This window comes from Pseudophryne corroboree, chromosome 3 (assembly GCF_028390025.1).
Source record: "Pseudophryne corroboree isolate aPseCor3 chromosome 3, aPseCor3.hap2, whole genome shotgun sequence".
Classification (NCBI taxonomy): Eukaryota; Metazoa; Chordata; class Amphibia; order Anura; family Myobatrachidae; genus Pseudophryne; species Pseudophryne corroboree.
The window spans coordinates 406,779,030-406,797,762 of record NC_086446.1 but is presented as its reverse complement, the minus strand read 5'-3'; the positions used below and the strand labels follow the sequence as shown (position 1 = coordinate 406,797,762).

At 46.2% G+C, this 18,733-nt stretch overlaps 1 protein-coding gene across 3 annotated transcripts in view; it reads right to left on the bottom strand.

Annotated features, from left to right (window-relative positions):
- LOC135055754 (arf-GAP with SH3 domain, ANK repeat and PH domain-containing protein 2-like) overlaps positions 1-18,733 on the bottom strand; it is a 317,938-nt gene that overhangs the window by 107,690 nt on the left and 191,515 nt on the right. For all 3 annotated transcript variants that reach the window (XM_063960173.1, XM_063960175.1, XM_063960174.1), the window contains exons 4-8: positions 15,708-15,782; positions 12,803-12,852; positions 11,276-11,405; positions 9,612-9,697; positions 8,597-8,672 (exon numbers count right to left, since the gene is read on the bottom strand). In XM_063960173.1, coding sequence (XP_063816243.1) covers positions 8,597-8,672; positions 9,612-9,697; positions 11,276-11,405; positions 12,803-12,852; positions 15,708-15,782 — 417 coding nt within the window. The remainder of the gene's footprint in view (positions 1-8,596; positions 8,673-9,611; positions 9,698-11,275; positions 11,406-12,802; positions 12,853-15,707; positions 15,783-18,733) is intronic.

Here is an 18,733-nt window from a genome sequence, read left to right as displayed (position 1 = left end):
ATAAATCCCTTAGCCAAGTTCTCCTGAATGAACTCTGCCATAGCCTGAGTCTCAGGACGTGACAGGGAGTACAACCTGCTCTTGGGAAGCTTAGCATTCGGCAACAAATCAATGGCACAGTCATAGGGGCGATGGAGAGGTAGTACCTCTGCAACTCTTTTGGAGAACACGTACGCAAAATCTGCATAACATCCTGGCAATCCTGGCAAACTTAGCTGCGAAAGCCTGACTGGAAGGCTCAAGCAACTCCTGAAACAATCAGTACCCCAACTAAGAATCTCCCCAGAGACCCAGTGAAATTGAGGATTGTGGGCCCTTAACCAGGGTAACCCCAACACCAATGGGGCAAAAGTACAGATAGTCACATAAAAGGACAATTTTTCAGAGTGTGTGGCTCCAATAGACAAAGAAATCTGGCTAGTGCAAGAGGTAATTTTACCCTGGGATAATGGTTCCCCGTTTAACCCACAAATCTCAATTTCCGATGTCAAGGGTACTAAGGGAACAGAGTGTTTCAGGGCGAATTGGCGGTCCATAAAAACCCCGTCGGCCCCACTGTCCACAAAGGCCTCAGTCTTGACAGTTTGACCGAGAATCTTCAAGGTCACCGGAATGATAAAAGTCTTCTTGGGAAATTCTGACTTCTGGCCTGACAGGATATTTCCCATCACCCTCAGGCCCTGAAGTTTTCCGGCTTTTCTGGGCATGATACTACCACATGACCTTTATTCCCACAGTACAAACATAACCCCTGCTGTCTCCTCCGCGTCTTCTCACGCGAGGAGAGGCGGGTAGCCCCAATCTGCATAGGCTCCTCGGAAAATTCCTCAGAGTCTGAGGTTCCCTTGGGAAAGAAGGAAACCTCGGTCTCCCTTTCAAGCCTGCGCTCTCTCAGCCGTCTAGCCACCCGAATGGATAACTGCATGAGCTGATCCAAGCTATCAGGCAAGGGATATTGTACCAGTTGGTCTTTTAACTGGTTAGAAAGACCTCTTCGGTACTGGTGTCTCAGGGCTGGGTCATTCCACTGGGTATCATGGGCCAACCTCCGAAACTCCGTACAATAAACCTCAACTGGCCTTCGCCCTTGCTTAAGGATCGAAATCTGAGCCTCGGCTGAGGCCGTCTTGTCGGGGTCATCATACAACATGCCCAATGCCGTAAAAAAAGCATCAACACTTTTAAGCGACGGACAGTCAGGCTGCAACCCATATGCCCAGACCTGTGGGTCTCCTTGTAGCAAGGAAATCACTATGCCCACCCGCTGAATCTCCGACCCAGAAGACTGAGGCCTAAGCTGGAAATATAGCTTGCAGCTCTCCTTGAAACAAAAGAACTGCGAGCGATCTCCAGAAAAACGATCCGGGAGATTTACTTTCGGCTCCTTAACCCCTGAAGGTACTGCTGCTGCGGGAGCTCCGCCAGCGGCCTGTGAGGTGTGCATTTTAATGGACAAATCATTAAATTGTCGAGTCAGGACCTGCACCTGATCGACCACCTGTTGCAAAGTATTTTGAGGGGTATGCTCCATATTCCCACAAAATTTCAACAGGAGTATTAGGCTGCTGAATATGTTATGCACACCAGTGCCAGCAGGAATGTACTGGTGTCTGAACGGTGAGGGATGCAAAACAAATGAACTCACAGACAGACTGGGGAATATGACATTACATACACAGAAGGTGATAGGGTAACAAAATAAACACAAAGTGAACAGAGAAGCCCAAAGGCTAAGAAACTGGGTGTCTCCCTAATATTAGGAATGCTTAGATGGAAAGAAGCAAGATGTAGTGATTTAATACGTAGAGAACCCGAAATGCTGTTGCTAAGGGCAACAGCAAAACCCTAAAGGGTTACCAACGGGTGTGGCAGTAAACTCCTTGGTCAGAGATGGAATAATAGACACAAGGAGAGTCTCCACAATCCTAGTCCTCACTTGCAGTGCACTGGTTCAGCTTACTGCCACTAAACTGACACCTGAACACCTTGCACAGTGAGAAAGGATTTTGGCAGGCAAGTCTGAGAATACAGCCGCAAACTTGCTAGGTTCACAGAGTAGCAAAAGAACCCCAGCAGGTTAAACGACTGACTCCAGTCTTACTGCTAGGTCTGGATTGGCAGAGTGTAATACCAAATCCCAAGGCCTATTTGCAGTAAGCAACAAACAAATACAAAGTTTACACAGTACTAGCTAGCTTTCAGGAACTGACTAACCAACAAAGATTCAGCAGCATCTGCCTAACCTGAGAAGAGGGTTTATATAGCAGGTGCTGTCCACGCCCCACTCAGACCTCACAGACTGTGAGCACAAAAACCAGCACCGGATCCCCTGCCGTGCACAGAGCCTGTAACCACTGCACAGCAAAAGACCCGAACCGGAGTATCAGCTACGCTCAGGTTACTCCGCTAGCACTTGTCGCCCGGTTGCCATGACGACGTGGCAGCACAGAGCAGGAGACCCTAACAATCCTATATAATAGCCCAGATCTGTGACTATGTGCCTGTGTGTATAACGCATCTCTCATTGGGTTAGTGGCAGGTCTATCACACTCAGTCCAAAGCTGATTGGGCGAGAAATGCCCTCCCAGATAGGTTACATCCAATGGGAGGCTCTGCCCTTTGCCTGCTGTGTTTTCACAGAGCAGGATTAGCAATGGGACTGATGGAGCTGCAGCTCCAGCCCCACACCCCAAAATTGTCCCACTGCATCTGCAGCAACATACCCTCCAACAATTTACACACAGAAATTGAAGCAAATTCAAAAAGGGGGCGCGGCCACGGGTACAGCCACGTGGCCACGCCCCTTTTTCTATACTTTCAATGGAAGCTTGGAGAGTCAAAAATCGGTACAGACCATAAAAAAAGGGACTGTACCTGCCAAAAAGGTGCAGCTGGACGGTATGCCACTGCATCTGCAGCAAGTCTCTGCGCTGCAGATAGGGGGGGGGAAATCCTTTTACTGCAGCGTCCTATGTCCTGCTGCCAGTCCGCCTGCCCCCTCCAGCATCAACAATCCCCACTCCCTAGCCACGGTGCAGGTGTAACAAAAGCTGCTCCGGCCACCGGCATAGATGTGTATGAAAGCTGCACAGCGGAAGGCTTTCATAGCCCTCCCTGCGCCGCATACTCTCTGAGCTCCGGAGCCTTCTATGCGCATGATGTCACAAAAGTGCCTCCCAGCCACAGCCGCGCCCAGATCCCCAGAGGCCCTGACTCCGCAACACAGCACCTGGCCTGCCAGCCTGGAAGCTCTGAGATGGTTAATGTAACGGGCAGAGTGGGTGATATCGCGGAGGGTAATGTCTGGACGCTGAATCAATGTAAAAGGTGACAGTGCTGTGCAGTGCAGTGGGTGTGCAGTCTGGGCTGGTGCTAGGGTGTTCGGTGCCCCCCTGCAAACTATACTTTTGCACCCTCTCATACTTTACAAAGGCACAGCGCACATAATACCCCCTGTAGTAGAGACACTTACACATGTAACGCCCCCTGTACCAGTGACGCTTACACATGTAACGCCCCCTGTACCAGTGACTATACACAAGTAACACCCCCTGTAGCAGTGACGCTTACACCCGTAACGCCCCCTTTACCAGTGACGCTTACACACGTAACGCCCCCAATACCAGTGATACTTACACACGTAACGCCCCCTGTACCAGTGACGCTTACACATGTAACGCCCTCCTGTACCAGTGATGCTTACACACGTAACGCCCCCTGTACCAGTGCCGCTTACACATGTAACGCCCTCCTATACCAGTGATGCTTACACATGTAACGCCCCCCTGTACCAGTGATGCTTACAGAAGAAACACCCCCTGTAGCAGTGACGCTTATACACGTAACGCCCCCTGAAGCAATGCCGCTTACACACAATGCCCCCTGTACCAGTGCCGCTTACACACGTAATGCCTACTGTACCAGTGACGCTTACACACAATATGCCGCAATCACACACATATATATATATATATATACACACACAAACACACACATACTGTACATACATTACACACATACACAGTCACACATATATACAGTATACACAGACACTGTATACACACACACACACACACACACACACACACACACACACACACTCTCTCTTTCCAGATACTTACCTAATGAAGTCTGGCTGGCCGAAGCTGTAACAGCTCATCCTCCTGCTGCAGCAGCATGGTCCAGTCTAGCGCCGCCGCTTATTCCCATCTAGCTCCGCCCCCTTTGGCTCCCGCCCGGCCACTGAATGTCACACAGGGGAGAGGAGGCTTTGTGCTGTCAGCGCCGAGGGGGAGAGAAGGTTTTGTGCTGCCGGCGCTGCCTCATGTGTGACAGCAGCCGACAGCAGCAGCAGGGATAGCAGCAGCAGCTCAGCACAGGGATGCAGAGCAGGGAGAACGCCTCTCCTTCCTGGTGCCCCCTGTACTGCATCCCTTTGCTGAGCGGCTAGCGCCGGGCCTATGTGCAGTGTCACTGACACTGCACAGCACTCTCACCTTTTACATTGATTCAGCCAGTCACTCAGTTCTGCCAGCCAGTCACTATTGTTAGCACCAGTGTCCCAATGCGCCGCATTACAGGGAAGTAGATACACTAAATAAACTACAGCTCCCAGCAGCCCTTAGCGCCGAAGCATTCCGGCCCTAGCTGTAGTTTATTGAGTGCATCTTCTTCCCTGTAATGCGGTGCGTTGGGACACCGGCGCTAACAATAGTGACTGGCTGCTGTGCGAGTCTCCGGGAGAGCCACTGCCAAAGGGAGGACAGCAGCTTAGCTGCTGACAGGAGGAGAAGCAGGAGAAGCATTAACCGTCCCTCCCTCACTCACAGTACCTCCAGGCCCCATCCGCGGCACCCCCACACACACCCCATCCAGCACCCGCGGTAGCTCCAGACCCCCTCCCACACCCGCGGCAACCCCGCACCCGCCTCTCCTGCCGCACCGCCGCATTCGCCCCTCCCCCACCCCCGCAACTGCTCCTCACCCACCCGCGGTGGCTCTGGACTCCCACCTGCGGCACCACCGCACCAGTCACTCCCCCACCTGCGGCACAACCGCAACCTCCCCTCCCCCTCCAGCGGCACCCCCGGATCCCATCCGCGTCTTCCCCGCACCTGCCACTCCCCCAACCAAAGCACCTACTAGGTGATTCATCAGGCCCTGCGTGCGCTGTTCACCTCATTGCAAAGGGCTTCGACCCCTTAACCATTGCACGCTCTTTGTCCGTGCAATATTTAACCACTTACACAATTATGATTGGAGGTAATACTCCCATATAATAAAAATATTGCACGCAACAAGGGTGTGCAAGGGTTAAGGGGGCGCAGCCCCTTACGACGGTGTGAAGAGCGCCCGTAGGGAGCGATGAATCACCTAGTATGTATATATATACATAAATATACACACCTATTTCTCCAGTTTTTGTTGAAATATAAGCAACTGCAGTCCAGATACTTGATACAGTACTAGCAGGCATGAACAAACTGTGGCCAGAGGCCTCTCTATATGTGGCCTGCTGGAGGGGAGCCCCAGACAGAACCACCACCTTAAAAGGTGTTTTTTTTTTCTTCATGAAAATTATTTTTCTATAGTATTTTCTTTTTCCTTCATCCAGTGCTGATAAGGGGATGGGATTACTCCACTCGTGGGCAGAACTCAGCAGAGACATAACTTTGACAGTCATCCTGGCAACCAATTAGATGAGCTGTCACGCTCCGTGCTTTGCCAAGGAGCCCCCTAAGTCTCCATAATAATCAGGGGCATCAGAACAACAGAAGGGCCAAGGATAGGTGCATAAGGTGGTGGGGAGTGTGGTTGGATGAAGTCAAGGACTTTACTCTGAGTCCTCCTCTGTGCAGTTCAGGACCCATGCAGCCTATTGTTACAGTGGAAACCGGTCTCACACACGCGATCACCGCATAGTGGCTACAGCATAACAGAGAAGACGCAGAACTCCTCAGTGACTACAGATCAGAGACAAAATAATCAGATCAACTACAGGTTGGTTGAGGTGGGGATGGGTATAGTTGAGGAAAATAAGTTGTATAAAGGAGTTAGTTGTGAGGGGGTTTATTATGAGGGTGGAGGGTGCTGTAGTTGAGCTCAGATGAAGGGGTTACTGCTTTTATTGCAATAAATTAAGATTAAGGATTTCTTTTGATTATATTGAGGGAGGTAGAGAGGCGGTTTATGAACATGAATGAAATTCTGATGGTGTGTGGGGCTAATTATGGAGATGAGGAAGTTGATTATAATAGGGTTAATTTCGTTGAATGGGATTTTTACAATGAAGGAGTGAAGATGATTTGTGTGTTATTTAATGAGGAGATGATACTGTGTGGCGGTAACAAAATGCACTCTGTAATAAATGTCTGTCACTAAAATGCTCACTGTATTATTTTGCTGTTTTATAGGGAAAACATTTCATTAAATATGTGGCATATATAAGGAGAGGACGATTTAAGGTTGTAGATATGAAATTACAGTATAGCTTGGTCCACCAACCTAAAAATGTTCTGATGCCGCTGCACAAGGTAATCATTATATCGCTTTCCTGCTCACTGTTCCAGTTAATTCTAAAACTAGCATGTGACCCCTTTCACTGCATCCATGCACCTGAAACCATTCACATTACACTGTGCTTCATGATCACAGCGCAATCATTCTCAAGAAAAATCAAGATTGCCTGTACGTGTTGGAACTGCCTTGACAGTAGTGGGGGAATTAGACAGTGTACAGTGATAGTGCAGGTGGATGTGTTATTAGGTGTGATGGTGTTACTTACAGAGATTATGGGGGTGATTCAGAGTTGATCGTAGTGGTGCTAAATTTAGCATAGAATTTAGCACAGCTACGATTATCCACACTGACATGCAAGGGGACGCCCAGCACAGGGCTAGTCCGCTCCGCATGTCAGTCCCTGCCCTGTCGCTGAAGTACAAAAGCATTGCACAGCGGCGATGCTTTTGCACTTCAGGAGTAGCTCTCGGCCAGCGCAGCTTTTGCGTGCTGTCCAGGAGCTACTCGTCGCTGCCGGGCTCGCAGCGGCTGCGTGTGACGTCACGCAGCTGCTGCGGCCCGCCCTCACCACAGTCCGCCCCCTCCCGCCTCTGCCTGTCAATCAGGCAGAAATGATCTCTAGACAACGACAGCCATGCGCTGGCGCACTGCGGTGGCGGCGCATGCGCACTTCTGACCTGATCGCTGCAATGAATGGCAGTGTGCGATCAGGTCAGAATGACCCCCTATTTTGCTACAGTGTGTGCGGGAGGCAAATGTATAGCAAGAGGGGGAAAAATGTGCTGGTGCAAGAGATGGTCACACCAACGGTACGCACATGTTTCTGTTTTTAGCAGTGCCACACAATTAAATTGTAAACAAATTATGTTAAACTATGTACTTTTCATGCTAAAGCATGTTAGTTTTATTGTGGCCCCATCAATGAATGCGATCTCCCACTGCTGCCCTTGGACTAACGGTGGCTGTGAGCTTGGGGTGGGGGGAGGGGTTCTTGGGTCACGGGCCACTAGGATCCTTGGACAGCTGCCTATTCAGCCCAATGTTCGAGGTGACCCTGTATGTTATGCATACACACACACCCACCCACACACGTGTGGAACTATGATCTGGCTCCAGGTCAGCCAACGAGTAGCACTGCAGGAGCTATATATTTTGCATTTGCCATTTCCAAGTCAACTTTATTGCAGGGATGCAAAGAAGAAGATTCTTAAGCGAGATATGAGACCTTTCATAAAATATTTCTCATTATCCAAACTGAAAAATAAGAGCAGGAAAGCAGAAACCTCTGTACTTTCTATTGATCTCTCAAGTGGCAGCTCACAATTACTCTCTAGGAAGAATTGGATAGAAGTGGTCTTGACAAAGGAGAAGCATCACTAACTGCTCAGCCTGCCAAGTGCTTATACTACTGGTCATATTGGTGTTGAACAGGCCTCTGCTACAGGAGGCACTCCATATCCCAGCTGTCGGGATCCCGGCGCTCTGCATACCAGCATACCAACAACTACAAGGGATACCAACAACTACTCTCCCTCTTGGGGTGTCCACGACATCCCTGGAGGGAGAATAAATAGCGTGCCACCGTGCCCACAGCGTGGTGAGCGCAGCGAGCCTGCAAGGAGCTCTTTTGCACTCGCCCCGCTGCCAGCATTTCCGGCGGTCGGGAATCCGGCGCCAGTATGGTGGGTGCCGGGATCCCGAGCGCTGGTGATTCTTAGTACACCCATCTGCTACACTTGTAGATCCAAATGCAGTTTTACGGTACAAAAAGCTTATTTTTTGTTTAGATTTTATACCCTATGACTTTATCTACAGTATACCAAATTATTTTCCCAGTGATAATAATAATAATAATAATAATAATAATAATAATAAAGGAGGTGGTGGTGCTAAATAAAGGTGTATATAATAAGTAGAATTACTAATTTAGTCTGTATTCACAATGATAATGATCAACTGAATGAAGCGTTTCCCATTAATACAACTTTATTGATTTTATTTCACCATTTGCAAGAATTGCTCTAAAGTGGCGCTGATTTTCTGACTGAGATTACCAGAATGGAAGAAGGATACTCACAATTTGCAGTTCGGTGGTCAGACCCTCAATGTAGGATTTCAGTTTTTCGGTGGCTTGCAAACATTCCTGCAGAAAGCTACAAATAAGTCATTATTCTGGGGTCATATCACCACTTGTCGGCATGCATGTGAGGGATTGCTCAGAGAAGTAGAAGTACTGAATAAAAACATTTAACAGCTCCAGAGCTTCTTCATAAAGATCTTGGCCCTGATTGAGGGACACACTTTACATAAATGTGGGTTTACAGTCTTATTTATTAGGGTGACTCCTCACCCGAGTTCGCTAACCAATATTTCTGAGCTTATTGGAGGATTTATTTTCTGTAAAATTCAGAGAATAAATGCTATATAGAACACTTGCAAAACTCAAATCACAGGAAGTTTCTCTGGCACGAGTACAGTAAAAGCATTAAAGTGAAGGGACCATAAAGGGATTTACACTTCACCTTCAGACAACTGTAATGTATTAGTATCTTGCAACTTTCCCTATTGCTCACAGTTTCTGGTTTACAGTACTTCCGTGTTTGTTTGTTTGTTTTTTAAACCTTTGCATCAACCAGGTGTAATTACATTATTTTTAATGTACCAGGAAACAGAGCTTAGCTCTGTGCATTGCATAGAACTTCTGAATAACATCCAAGGGCACTAAAAGTAACTAACTCTGCTTACATGAGGTAACAGTTTTGTTGAAAACCACAGAAGATGGAAAGTTAATCTGCGATTACTTATTATTAAAGTTTTAAAAGAAACACATTAAAACAGTTGTATGAGATATAAATTCCTCCTCATTTAAAAAAACAAACAAAACAAAAACAAACTACGACTGTAAATTTCTCCTATAACTATACTCCGTTCCTAGTCACCATAAAGGTGGGTTCATATGCCAAATGACATGCACGTCACTAGAAATGTTAGTTTATCTAACATCTGTATCAGTTCCTTTACACATCCAGACAATGACATCAGGGATGGAGAACGGCTTTGAGGCTTGTGAATCAAAAATATTGGGATCTTACTTGCACTGGGAAGTGTAATGCTTGATGAGGTTCTGCAAAAGATCTGCCCCTTTTTTGGTTTTGATCTCATTCACTTTTATCAGATACTAAAAATAGAATGAAAAATAAACGTTAAAGCTGTTTAGATACAATTCTATGCTCTTTAAAAAAAAAAGACTTTGGTACAGGAGGCAATGCACCAAGACTGGGGAGAGAGCTGGCCAAGTTTCAGAATCTTCGGTCACATTAACACCAGGTGGAGGATGCACAGACACAACTAAGGGGTCTATTTACTAAGCCTTGGGTGGAGATAAAGTGGACGGAGATAAAATACCAGCCAATCAGCTCTTAACTGCCATGTCACAGGATGGGTTTGAAAACTGACAGGAGCTGATTGGCTGGTACTTTATCTCCGTCAACTTTATCTTCACCCAAGGCTTAGTAAATAGACCCCTAAGTGATGTTCTACTTGTATCTGTTAGCTAAGGGATACAACAAGCAGTTTAAAGGGGTTCACTACGATATGCCGGCAGTCCGGCTCCCGGCGACCAGCATACCAGCGCCGGGAGCCCGACCGCCGGCTTACAGACAGTGTGGCGAGCGCAAATGAGCCCCTTGCGGGCTCGCTGCGCTCGCCACGCTACGGGCACGGTGGCGCGCTACACTATTTTATTCTCTCTCCAGGGGGGTCGTGGACCCCCACGAGGGAGAATAAGTGTCGGTATGCCGGCGCCGGTATGCTGGTCGCCGGGAGCCCGACCGCCGGCATACTGAAGACCACCCGTTTAAAGACAGTGTCAAGTGTATTTATATACTGTATACTGTACATTCATTGTGGTGGTATTACAATTTGTTGGCTGGGACATTGTGCTCTCTTTTTACTTTGACATCTTCCTCCTAATTATATTGAATACAACTTTGCGACAATTGCCATCTTCCAGTAAAGTTATGCATGCAATTGTTTGTAAAATCAGGCCCTGCCACCACTCAATGCAAATGAAAGCATTTTAACGCAGTGTAAAGCGACAGTCAATCATTAGTGTAGCATATGACTTCCCAAAAAGTATGACACCATAAATTATATATTGCAGTATTTTACTACAGATTACCCCCGTCATCTCATGGGACAGAATATATAATAACAAATAATGTAAATCTTAAAGACTTGCTACCAGTGAATCATAAAAATCGAATCATCGACTTTTGAAGATCCTCTTCCGAGAGTGCGCTGGAGCCAGGTGCGAGTTCTGGGGCATAGTAAAGTGAGAGATCACGCTACAATGATATGATTCTACAGAGTTCTATCATCAAGCCCACTGCACTTGGGAAGTCGGTAGTATGCGGAAGGCTGGCCTACTCTCTCGTAAATCCGGGAGAACACCCCTCAAATTTGTGAGTCTCCCGGAAATTCTGGGAGAGTGGGAAATTATCTATAAGACACTTCTTTTTCTAAAGGTTTCCATTTTGATTCTAATAACATTAGATATAACATTAAGATTATATTACATAAATGCTATCAACATTTTGTTTGTACATCTGTGAATTCCGCCCCTCAGGGACGCCACTAGGGGGTACTGCCATAAGGGGCTGTATATATTGTTATTGACAAAAGTAAACAGGTAAAATCAGGAACCAATAAGATGCACACAGTACGTATATGCTGGAAGAGGAGTAGAAGATCTTACTTCACACATCTGGAGTTGGAACATCCTGCGCTCTTTCTCCAGCTCCTCAGCGATTTCGCCTCCTGCCACCTCATTGCGCACCATCCCATACTGCTTTGCAAGCTCTCTCTTCTCCTTCTCAATTTTAGCACTAATAAAACATGCATTCACTTAGGACAGTTACTTATTTTCTGCACACTCCAGTTGTTTAGATTTCACCCTTTGTGTATTATTTGAGGATAATGTTACTGTACAGTCCTTAATCTATAGTGCATAGATACTGTATATTTTATTTTTTTAACATTTGTTTATATTACATCATGGGGGTAATTCCAAGTTGATCGCAGCAGGAAATTTTTTAGCAGTTGGGCAAAACCATGTGCATTGCAGGGGAGGCAGATGTAACATTTGCACAGAGAGTTAGATTTGGGTGGGTTATTTTGTTTCTGTGCAGGGTAAATACTGGCTGCTTTACTTTTACACTGCAATTTAGATTGCAGATTTAACTCACCACACCCAAATCTAACTCTCTCTGCACATGTTATCTGCCTCCCCTGCAGTGCACATGGTTTTGCCCAACTGTTAACAAAAATCCTGCTGCGATCAACTCAGAATTACCCCCCATAAGCCCACTGGATGTACACAGTGGTGGATTTCCCAGTAGGCAGCCACCTGCTGGGGGCAGCACAGTCGGCCACCGCTGTCTACCCCCCTTGCCCCCAAATGTCATTTTGGGACACCTTCCTCCCTGTTGCCATCAGCTCAGGGTCGGCAGAACCTGGTAGCGTGGGACAGACAATTAGCACATGCGGTGGGGGGGGGGGGTGGGGGGGGGGGGGGGGGAAGTTCTAAGTAAGCAAATCTGCATTTTTAACATGTTTTAATTTTCTTGGATTCCCTGACGAATCGTCAATCATTGCTGGCTACCGACCGACGGATCTGATCAGCGCCGCAGATGCACGGGGGCCATTACTCCTAGCATGAATGAGTTGGTGAACTTGCATACAGGGAGAATAGAGAGAGAACAGCAAGCACGGGAAGTATTGTGGTAGTAATGGGCCGTAATGGGGTAGGGAGAACCTGTTATCCTGTGTATGTCCCTTATACTTGTGCTAACCCCAGGTATCCCTACTAGTACCCCTTCCCAGTCTCTCATACTACTTCCCCCGTCACCTCCCCTGCTGCCATGTATCACTACTATTACTCCTACCCAGCACTCCTACTACTGACACCATCACCCCCACCACCTCCCCAGCTGCCGTGTGTACTACTACTACCATCCAGTCCTTCCTACAGTACCCTCTACCGCCATCACCACCCCTCCCCAGCTGCAATGTGTCACTACTACTCTTACCAAGTCATTCCTACCACCATCGCCCTCACCACCTTCCCCAGCTACCATGTCGAATCAGCCTCTGGTTGTACAAAAAAATAATGTGTAAGGGGCATCCCTAATAGTGTTTGATGCCAATCATACGAAATAGAATCAATGGATGTAGAGCAAGCAAAACTGAACATTACAGTACATGCTTCCATTTTCCAACTTACAACTTGTTTTCATAATCCTTCCAAGCTTTTTCAAAAGGCTTCTTTAAATCCTGCAATAAATGAATATTTAAAGAAAAGTAATAGGAAGTACAAACAAATATAGTTACAATTTTACTAAAAAATCACTCTGGTAGCTAGGAGCCCATTTATGGGCTTTATAATGAATGTGCTATGGTGCAATTGACTATCATTTACTGTCTGCTTATCCAAGCCTACCAGTTTTTAAGGGACAGTGGGCCTGATTCAGAGATGTATGCTAACCTGATGGTAACACACATCTCCGATGGTGGGAAGACTGCACATTTGTGGCCCTCCATCTGCGAGTCTGCTCGCTGTGTCTTCCAGTCGCAGCTTGACTGACAAGCGGCTGTGTTTTCCTGTCGCAGCTTGACTGACAAGCGGCAGTGTTTGGGAGGCGAAGAGGAGACATTCCTGGCAATCATTCCCGGAAATTTCCCCCCATTTTCCATGAGGGACGAGGCCAGGGTCTTAATGGCTGCACACCTTATTACTGGCCGCACAAGTTGCCAGGAACCTGCAACCACCGTGACAGATGGACGGTGTACTCGGATCGCAAATGCAATGCAGGAGGTGTTGTTCATTTAGACACCTCCTGCTGCATTTGCATTTTGATGGATGGAATTGCAAAGTCGCTTATGCTCAGCTCTGCAATTCAGTCTCTGAATCAAACCCAGTGTCCAAACAGTACCCCAACATACACCACAACAGGGTACTTCATAACATTAATGTGGGTGACAGTGACCTGTCCACTAGCTGTGCTGAGCCATTAATGACTGGGGCAGTGTGCTATTATGCGGATACAGAGACAGAATACAAGAAGGAAAGAATGGACAAAGGTGGATGTACAGATGGGTCCATTTTTATCTTGGCCTTTAATAGGCTTAACTGAGACTGGGCAGTCGGACTTAATCCCCTGCTGTAATGACTTAATCCCCTGCTGTATTGTTCTCTGTATTGTATTGCAGCTGAGAACAATAGAGATAAACAACATGGTTTATGTAAATGTGTGCCTAGGCGCGGTGAAGAAGCCAAGGTAACTGTGGATCTATCTGTACCAAGCAAGATCAAACTGCAGCATGGAGTAGTAATGTAAAATACCCATAAACCAGATGTGGCAAGTGTGTGGTGGTTACACCTTAGTATTAACTGAAGATCACATACTGAACTTCTTTACAAAAAGACATAAATTAGTGTAACACCATAAAACACAGCTCTGATCAAAATGGGATCACAGATAATGGGTAGAAAAGGGATACAGAATCATAAGAGGAACTGCGCTTATGTAGAGATCCCACTGCAACAGCAGAAACATTACTACACATTCGGCGGGATGTACTAATGTACATCGCCGCCCATCGCCACGATGCTGATCGCATATGTACTAACATATGCGATCAGCATTGCGGAGGACAGCTCTTCCGATAAGAGCTGTCCTCCGCGATGCACAGCGGCAGCCTGACTTCCGGGATTCGGCCCCAGGAGTCAGTCTGCGCATGCGCGGGGTGACGGGGGCGGCCGCAGGGCATGCTGGGAGGGATCCGATCGGATCCCTCACACAGCGCCGCGGAGAGAAGCCCATAGGTTTCTATGGACGTACGCCAGCTAAAGCTGGCGTACCCCACCGCGGCGCTGTCTTGCCGGCCGGGGGTTAGTACATCAGGAAAATGCGGTAAACAGGGAGATTACCGCATTTTCCGCTTAGTACATCCCGCCCATTATATTACAAGTTGTGGAGTCTTCTGGGTTGTTAGTAAAGAAACCTGGTGGTTCAGTGACTGAATTCTGACTCCCATCACTGAAATGAAGTGCAGGAGAACACTTCTTCCACTACCTCATGGTACAGTGCGGTACATTTATCAATCCCTCATATTAGTACTTACCCTGGGGATGCAATGAATGTACATTAAACTCCAGACTGACTTCACTGGCCAAACAATGTTTTTGTTTTTTTAATTGCTTAGAATTGTTAAATAAAATGTAAATTTGGAAAACATATTTTAATATGTTATTGAAAAAATATGCCCCATTTGTAAAATAATCCCTACCGCTAGCATTGTCGTTAGATAGTCCATAAGCAATAGTTTTCCAGCAGCATTATCCCTCCCTGTCCCAGTGGTAGTAGATACCCAGTGGCATGGTTCTCACTCACCAGTGCCCACAGGCCTCATTGCGTAGTACACCTCCATGTGTCACTATATATATGTATAATACCCCCTACCCTAGGGCCAATAAAGCTACTTGTAGAGATTAGGGATCAGGGGAACTACAGTAAGTATTCCTCCTTGCACTTTTGTAATCCACACATGCGCTCCAGAGTGCCTTTGCCTGTCATTATAGAACACATTTTCGGCAGTGATGTCGGCAGATGAGGACAGATGCAGAAGGTCACATGGGATATGACCATATTGAAATCCATGTGACCGTGCCAGTTACTTGGTTCATTTCCATTCCATGGTTGTTGGGAGAAGGGACTACTGGTATATGGATAAAAAAGTATCCAAAAACCTTGCATCTGGTGATCAAAAGTACAGCAGTCTTTTTTTCATTGCTTAAATAATTGAAAATCTTAAATACCTTCATTAGGCAGCAGATTACCAACATTTAAAACTCTCAGTTCTCTTTATTTTTAGTTAGAAAAAAAATGAATCATGACTCTGAAGCACATACCTTACCTACGTGTAGTGGAGAGCGCCATTTTGTGAGGTAAACCAATGTTCAGGAGAACCCATCGTGCTATCACAACAGATAACCCCGATACACAAAATAATTGTCTCCGCTGTGTTTGATTGGTATACTGTTAAAAGACCACTTATTCAGACCCCTACTTTCCACACAATAACCAAGCTGAACAAGACTCACAACATTACTTGTCAGTGAAACTCACCCCTTTCACCTCCTTCAGATCTCCTTTAACCAGCGAGTTTAGAAAGTAATTAATGTTGTGATTAAAGCTCTGCAGCTGTGTGAGACAAATATGTAAATGAAAGACTGCTACACAAATTATGCATATCATTTTTCACAAATACTGTTACAGTCTTGTCAGCAAGCCATCAGTGACTATATTATACATCTAACGCATTACAGAATACATCTGCTCATGCAAAAAATCATCTTCAAGACTAATCACCCCTATCTCCCTAAAAAAGGGTCTGCTAATTTGTCTTATCACTTTTTAGATTGTGACTATGGGCCTCGCTTAAACAGCATGAAATGGCTGTGGTGCGGCTCAGAATCCCTTTTGGTTGGCATCCTTTCATAAGTGTGTCCTGCTGAGGATAAAACCATTCCAAACAGATCTTGGAGAGAACATTTTTTTATTTTGTGATTTACGTTAAAAAAAAGTAACCTTAAAAAACAAACAAAAAATAAACCAAGACCTCTAGAAATTAGCAAAATATTGACGCACATATATATTGAAATTGATGTACTCAGCGCAGCAAATTAAGCATACAATGCAGTAGTCAAAACTGGATTTACTTTAGCATTCTGCTAAAATTCTTCAAAACCTCTCAGCCACACATAAAACTGCACGGTTACCTTTAAAAAGGGTAAGAAGTTGTCAAATGACACTATTAGAAAATGCCTGGACCTTGCCTTGTCTTCTTTCTCTGTTTTGAATATAAATACCACAGGTAATAATATGAAATCAGAGCACAAAAAGTATTTCAGATCTGATTGCTGGGCTGTGGTTTTTTGCTGGCCTGCGTTCAGATATTTGCCGCCTATAAGGGGAGTGTATTTTCGCCGTGCAATTGTGTGATGCTATGTGCACGCTGAGCTGCTAAAATTCAGTGTGTGCACTCAATGCGCAGCCCAGGACTTACTTATACAGTGCGATCACATTAGGCTGATCGGGGCCGGAGCGGACGTCAGACACCCTCCCTGAAAACGCGTGGGCATGCCTGTGTTTTTCCATACACTCCCAGTAAACGGTCAGTTACCACCCACACACGGCTTCCTCCTGTCAATCACCTTGCAAATGCCCGTGCGAACGGATTTTTCGCACCATCCCATCGCTGACTAGCAAAGCCCTGTGTTGTTGTCCGAAGCGCGTGCGCACTGCGGTGCATACGCATTTAGTACCTGTTCGCCTGCTGTGCGAAAAGCACAGCAGCGACCAGATCTGAATTACCCCCATAATGAGATGAAATCTGGACACACACTGCAATACACTATGGGAGGAATTCAATTAGCTGCCCCGTAATAAGCAGCTAATCAATTGTCAGCAATAATTCCCTACAGCTTTACACCAAATTTAACTTCATCACCTATAAAACAGGTGTGAAAAGTTTGGGGAAAATCCCTATTTTAAAAGGTAAAGATGTCAGAATTTAGCTCAGAACCCTTGAGATAAAGAAATCTCCCCCCCCCCCCTCTTCCTTTCCACCCACAAAAATGCACAAACACTTGCTTTATTTTGTTATGTTACTTTTTTTTTTTTTAGGTAAAAATGCATATTAAAGACATTTGACACAAAAAGTACCCCAAACCTTTTTATTATGACCACTAATAGACTTCAATGCTATTTTCCTATGGCTTTTGTGGGGTACAGGCAGATTTTCCCTACACTTTTCTCTGGTTTACATGGCAAGAATTATTGAAGATAACCCATACCCTCCAGCTGTACCTTTTTAACAGGTACAGTACCTTTTTTTTTTTATGGTCTGTACCGATTTTTGGCTCTCCAAACTTCCAAATGAAAGAATAGGAAAAGGGACGTGGCCACGCCTTCTTTGCCCGTGACCACGCCCCCTTTTTGAATTTGTACCGATTTTTGTGTGTAAAATGTTGGAGGGTATGGATAACCCTGTTTTTGCAAGTTTGCAATTGAATAGGGTGAATCGCGGGAGCGAGCAAACCTGTGATAAGCCGCTTTTTGCAGTAATTTTTTTGGTGATATCCGCAAAAAAATCCAGTTGAGGTAAATTACAGCATTATCACGGCTAATTGAATTCCCCCCTAAATATGCTTTGCAGTAGTTGTTTGGCAATGAGGTCTTAAACAGTGTTTTATTGTTCAGATGTGTCCTTACTGTTGCTTCCAGTGGCAGATTATACCTATGGGCTGCAGGACTGCAGTCCCCCCAGTAAAATCCGCCACCTCAGCTCAGTGACTCAAATTGAGTCTGTGAGACTGCACTGGCTTCACTGTGACTTGCAATGACTTCCCATTGGAAGTCCTACCTGTCAGTCACCCGCAGGCAGACAGTCCCATTGGGAGGTTTTTCCTCCCTTTGGGATTGCCAGACCGGGCTGCATTTAGCAAAGTGCTGGCTTACTGTAGGAGACACTCTCTGCCTAGATGTCTTCTATGGGCTGCAACTGATGCAGTCCATAGAAGCTGGTGTTTTGCACAGTATCGCCGCCACTACTGCGCATGCGACGGCCCCTATCAGCTGCATTGTGCAGGTGCCAGGAACTGGCCGGTGGTGGGGAAAAGGTGGCAGGGACTAGGCAGCACGGCCAGCAGCAGCCCCCCTCCTCCATTCAGGTACGATCCACTGCTGGTTGCTTCAGTTGTGCCAAATAGCCCCAGTCTCAGAGCACTATGCCCTGGTTGACAAGGCCTTGCAGAATGTCTTTCTTGTTTAAAATGCATAAAGAAATAAAACGCATAGAAGTAGCAAAACTGTGTGGTTAGCATACACGAGTCAATTTAATGCGTGACATTTGTACATCTGTGAAAATTTGTAAAAAGAGCTCTAATTTGAGCGGTCGCAGCTTTTTCTCAAGTCGTGTTCCGCTGTGTTTCCTCTGCAAAAAATCTGTAAATTCAATACCTGAGCGGTTAAAGTCGCAGCCTAGCTGCGATGCAAGACTTATAGGCCCTACACACTGGGCGATTTTACTTCAAGATATGAACGATCTCGTTCATTAATGAACGAGATAACGTTCATATTGTGCAGTGTGG